This window comes from Myotis brandtii, unplaced genomic scaffold, assembly GCF_000412655.1.
Source record: "Myotis brandtii unplaced genomic scaffold, ASM41265v1 scaffold131, whole genome shotgun sequence".
In the NCBI taxonomy this organism is placed as follows: domain Eukaryota; kingdom Metazoa; phylum Chordata; class Mammalia; order Chiroptera; family Vespertilionidae; genus Myotis; species Myotis brandtii.
In genome coordinates, this window is record NW_005354632.1 from 4,196,039 (window position 1) to 4,201,551 (window position 5,513).

At 62.3% G+C, this 5,513-nt stretch overlaps 1 protein-coding gene across 1 annotated transcript in view; it reads right to left on the reverse strand.

The window, feature by feature from the left end:
* The window catches only part of LOC102241708 (chymosin), an 11,260-nt gene extending 9,142 nt beyond the window's left edge, over nucleotides 1–2,118 (reverse strand). The window contains exons 1-2 of the mRNA XM_005860042.2: nucleotides 2,057–2,118; nucleotides 45–192 (exon numbers count right to left, since the gene is read on the reverse strand). Coding sequence (XP_005860104.1) covers nucleotides 45–192; nucleotides 2,057–2,118 — 210 coding nt within the window. The remainder of the gene's footprint in view (nucleotides 1–44; nucleotides 193–2,056) is intronic.
* Nucleotides 2,119–5,513: the final 3,395 nt, after the last annotated feature.

Consider the following 5,513-nt stretch of genomic DNA (forward strand, 5'->3'; position numbering starts at 1 on the left):
GGTGGGGTGTGGGTGGCACCCTGTGGGGGTGGAGAGCCACTCACATCCAGGTAGTTGAAGAGGGGCTCGCTGGCCACCTTCCCGGCCTGGTACTTGCCGCTGGCGGTGTACTGGTGTGTCCTCAGGAAGTCCTCCAGGAGCCCGCGCTCCCGCAGGGCCTTCCGGATGGACTTGCCCTTGTGCAGAGGGATCCTGAGGAGGCGGGAGGGGGGTGAGGAGGGCGCGCCTCCCCAGGGCTGCCCCGCCTCCGACACCTGCCCAACCCCAACCCCAACACTCCCCCACCCCTTCTCATAACCCAAAGTAAAGACTATATTTTACATCCATTTTCTAGTTCTTTCTCTTTGTAATGCTGGGGGAGACTCAACAGGTGTAATTTATAACCAGCTAATGAGTTCCGCCACTCTGAGGCTTGAGAGACTAAGCAGGTGATCATCCGTCTCCAAAGTCTTTGTGCACCTACTATGTGCCGGGCACTCACAGGGCCAGGGGCACGTCATGCACAGGGCGCAGTCTCTACCGCAGGAGCCACTGGGGGGGAAGACAGCGTCCCTGCACTCTAGTAAATGCCAGGACAACCCCCGCCTGCGCTCAGCTCCCCGAGGGGCCTAAGCTGGTGGAGGTTCCTCAGAGGTTCCAGCCCAGAGCGTGGTCCCCAGGGAGCGCCTGACAGGCCGCAGGAGCCGGGTGATGGCGGCAGGTCCACAGGAAGAGAACCAAGAGGGCAACCCGCAGGAGCGGCTCCGCGGCACCTGGTGGCTCCCCGAAGCCCTGGCGCTCCGGCTCCTCCTCTGCAAACGGGCGGAGTCCTTCCTGCCCAGCCCGCTCCCCGCCCTGCCTTGGACCAGCTGGGGCTCAACCCCTCGGCGAGTCCCCAGCCCCTCTCGGCTCCGAGAGCCTGTGGTCCTCCCGTGGGGCTGACAGAGAACCACTGGAGACTGCGGTGCGACCGCCTTTGAGAATAATAAAATGCAGCAGCTTTAAGACCCGGAAAGAAAGTGGTTTCTGAGTGTCGTTCCCGTCCCACGGATGCCACGTGAGACAGCCTCTGGGACAGCCTCGCCTGCGAATTAGTGTCTCCTCTGGTGCCTCCCACCTGCTTTCAGGGGCGACTTCAGCCGGGACCTGCTGACCAATGAAAGGCTCTCGAGATGTCCCCCAGCCTTTGTCTTAGGACTTAAGCCTAAAGAAAGGAGTGCAGACAGAGCTCCTGGGACCAAGCCCACCGCTGCCCCGAATCCAGGCCCCCAAAGCTTCCTGCTCGCTCAGCTCTGGCTCCTAATCGGCTCCGGCTCCCCGACAGCAGCTGCCGGGCCTCTGCCCAGCTGCCCCGCCCCAGCACAGGGCCCCCTGAGCCTCCCTCAAAGGGACCTGGAACCTGGAAACCGCAGACAGTGTGATGTCAACAGCTCACGTCCACCTGGGACCACGTCCTGGCTCCTCCCCTTCTACCCACGTGGCCTCGGGCAGCTCGGAGACCCTCCCTGAACAACAGTTTCTCCATCGGTCAGATGCAAACACGAACATCGACCCGTGAGGGTCCGTGCGAGTCTACGGGAAACCTCGCAGCAGGCAGCGCAATAAACGCCGTTTATGATTTTGGAAGGGGAAGCGGGAACTTCACCCCCACGGGGCCTGTGACATCAGAGAACGTGGTTTTGTTTAGCAAATGCGTGCATAGCTCTTACTGAGTGCCAGGCACTGGCCAAAGCCTTTTGCAATACTGAGTCCTCTGCTCCTCCCTGACCCCAGGCGACGGAGACCCCGTCTCTTGCTTGGACACAGGCGAGGACACTGGGCACAGAGTTAAGTCCACGCTGAAGCCGGGACCGAAGCGGCGGTCTGGTGAAGAAGCCCTGCCCTAGCGTCCCTGACCGCCCACACCCTGGAGTGGCGCCCTCAGAGGAGACGGTCCCAACATGCAATAGTGCGGCTGCCGGGGGACTCTCCTGGGAACCTGCCCATTTCCTCCAAAGACCCCCGCCCCCCGGGACCGACGGCTGGCAGACCAGGGAGAGAGCCACCCAGAGCGGCCCCGGGAGGCGCTGACACCCACCTGGTGATCCCAATGCCTTGGCACAGCGCGAGGGCTGCCAGTAGCACCACGAGGCTCCTCATTCTGGGCGTCGGGCTGGTCGCTGCTGCCGGTGCCCAGGGCCCAGCCTTTATAGCGGCTGTGAGGCGCCCTCTGGCTGCGCGCCCAGGCCGCAGCGATAGCCCCTGACTCCCGGCCACTCCGCAAACACACTCCGATAGCCCCGGGCTCCCAGCACCCTCTCGGACTTCAAGGCCTCCGCTCCGACGTCCCCTCCAAACAAGACTCTTCAGCTAACACAGGTGCCACCTGGGGAAACCTGGCTCGTGCTCCGCATGACGGGCGGTGGAGAGGCCCGTTTCCAAGGCCCCTCGCCTGCCCTCCCCGGGCCTGTCCAGGGATCTCCCAGCCCAGGGGACACTCACTCAGCCCCGAAGAGGCATCTGAGGCAGTGTCTGACCTTCACCTGATCTAAAGGGATGACACACCAAGATCCCTGCACCCCCAGGGCGGTGGCCCGTGGTCCCCTGTGAGGAAGTGCTGGGAAGAGGAGGGGTAGGTGCTGGATCCCATGAGCAGCTGGGAGGACAAGGAGGTAGCCCGGGGAGGCAGGCGTGTGCCACACACAGAGGGAAGGAGGGGGTCCGGGGAGGCGAGACTCGGCGTCTGAGCCCACACAGGGGCCCAGGTTCCGGGAGCTCAGGTGCCGGGGCCGCGAGGGGAAGAAGGCTCTCGGGCTGCAGCCTGGGAATCCGGGGGAGAAGGAAAACAAAGCCTTCAGCTCCCAGGGCAGAGGGCAGGCTGCCAACTAGACGATCAGGATCAAGCCAGGATGAGGCAGGGGCTCTGGGACCACGGTGTGTGGGACCACAGTGCCGGCCGCTGCCACCTCCCAGCAGGACGGACGCCTGGAGGCAATGGAAGAGGGGAGTGTGGGCCCGGAGCAGAGAGGGCAGGCTGGGCAGCCAGAGAGAGGGGCACATGGGGGCCGGGCACGGGGGTGCTGGGAGAGGGACAGCCGGGATGTTTCCAGAACTTGGCTGGTAAGGGCCTCGGGAAGGTGCCCAGGGGGCTGTCAACACGGAACCTGAGTGGGTTAGGACAGGAGTCAGGGGGACATGGACCTGGTCCCCAGCATGGCAACACCCACCACGTCCTTTCCCGGAGGCCAGCGCACCGCTGCCCTCAGGCCCAGGAAGCGGCCATGAGTGCGTCCGGCTGTCTCCAGGACACCCTCCCTTTGCAAAAGCCAGGGAAGCAGCCAGAAAAACACACCACATGGGACAGCTGGTTTCCTGTTTCTTCCCCGAGGACGCTGCCCGGTCCCAGAGGCCCTGCGTCTGAGTGGTGGTCCCTCCCGCACACGGGCACCCAGCACGGCGCATAGTAGCTGCTCAATAAACGCCTGGCTAAGCCAGTAAGTGGGTGAACGGCGCTCCCACCACGCTCGAGGCCTATTTGTTACGTCCTGCACACGAGGCGATGGAGGCGCAGAGGTAGAGGGCTTGCCCGTAATGAAGAAGACGGTCACAAGACCCTGCCCTGACACTGCCCCCCTCCCCAGGGCCAGGCACACGGTGGGCAGGTCATGAGTTGACAACACCAAGTCTGGAGCCGCTCTGCTTCTAGCTCACTCCTCCGGCCCCTGAACAGCACTTGGGACAGCCATACCCGTGGGCGGTGGGTGTGCCCCCTGGAGCCGGGACCCTCTGGGGTCAGCCCCGTCGGGTGGGAGCTCCCTCCATGTCACAGTGGCCCAGGCTGACCCACAGCAAACGCGCCTGGACAGCGAGCCCTGGAAGTGAGGCTCAGCCACCGCGCCCCCTGCAAGGTGACCCTCAAAACCAAGAAACAAGGTGAACAAAGATCCCCTGGCACGGGCCGCCCCGTGTTCACAGATTGGGATCATTCTCACCACATCAAAGCGCGCGCTATCGGGAACGCTGCCCCGGGCCGCACGGCCCGTTAAGACTGTGTAACCACCGGGGGCGGGAGCGGGGGAGGCCAAGACCTGCAAACGCTTTTAGGAAAGTGCGATAAGAGGTCACTGCTGGTCACCCGGCGCCCGGTGGGGACGGCTCCTAGGTTCCTTGTGCCTGGGGGCCGAGCCACGAAAGTGGCTAAAACATAACCACGGCCCAGGACAACCCCTCCTGGGTACCCAGCCCCGGGGTCTCCACGGCATGAGCAGCCGCAAAGCCAGTCCAGCTCCGTGCCCTGAGCATCGTCTATGGCAGTGATGGCGAACCTTTTGAGCTCGGCGTGTCAGCATTTTGAAAAACCCTAACTTAACTCTGGTGCCGTGTCACATATAGAAATTTTTTTATATTTGCAACCATAGTAAAACAAAGACTTATATTTTTGATATTTATTTTGTATATTTAAATGCCATTTAACGAAGAAAACTCAACCAAAAAAATGAGTTCACGTGTCACCTCTGACACGCGTGTCATAGGTTCGCCATCACTGGCCTATGGACACCCCCTGGACCCAGAGATGGGAGCTGCCCTCTCCGCCCCTGGGAGCCCACAGCCGGGCGGGGACAGGTTGGATGTGTGGCTCCGGCGGGAGGTGCAGGGTGACTGTCCTGAGCTTAGATCCCGGGTCTGCCACCTGGTGGAGTGGCCTTGAGCAAGTCCCTCTACCTCTCGGTGCCTCAGTTTCCTCTTCTGCGGAGACAGTGATACCAAGCGGGTCCCATGAGGGTCAAAGATAAGACCAAGTGCCCCCATGCGGTGGGCAGAACGTCCTGAATCCTTAAGCACCATGCACACATCATGCCGACCACGCACTGGGCAGCTGCGAAGCCCAGCCACCAGCTGGCCATGGAGAGTGGGCAGAACGTCCTGAATCCTTAAGCACCATGCGCACGACATCATGCCGACCTCACACCGGGCAGCTGCGAAGCCCAGCCACCAGCTGGCCATGGAGGCACGTGTGCTGGGGCGGGTTCAGGTTTGTCCAAACCACCAACTAGCTGCCACCACGACCAGTGAGTGCCCCTGTGGGAGCCCGGCCCAGGGACGCCAGGACCGCCCACTGTCCAAGAGAGACAGGAGTGTGGCCCTGGGGAAACACACCGACTTTTACTATAGAAGAGCATCCTTTCAACAGGTCTGCAGCGCGCCCCCCAGTGGCGGTCTCCGGTATGAGCCACTCCACTTCCTGGCAGAGCCCAGGCCCTGATCAAACTAACCAGTGGTCTCCCCAGCCCGGACCAGCAGAGTGGGAGCCCGAGGGACGAGAAGAAAGAGCAGGCAGAGGGGAGAAGGGCAGCAGGTCCACAGGGCACCCACTTGGGACCCACTCATTTCCCGCCATCAGGCCCTCGCCCGCAGCTGCGCCCACTTCAGCGACCCCTGGCCAGGGCGGCATCGGCACAGCTGCACCGTTAATCAGAGGATTTGTCCCTCTGCGATGAATATGTTAAAAATATCAGATGCTCATCGCTGGCAGCATTAATTTATAAGAACGTTTG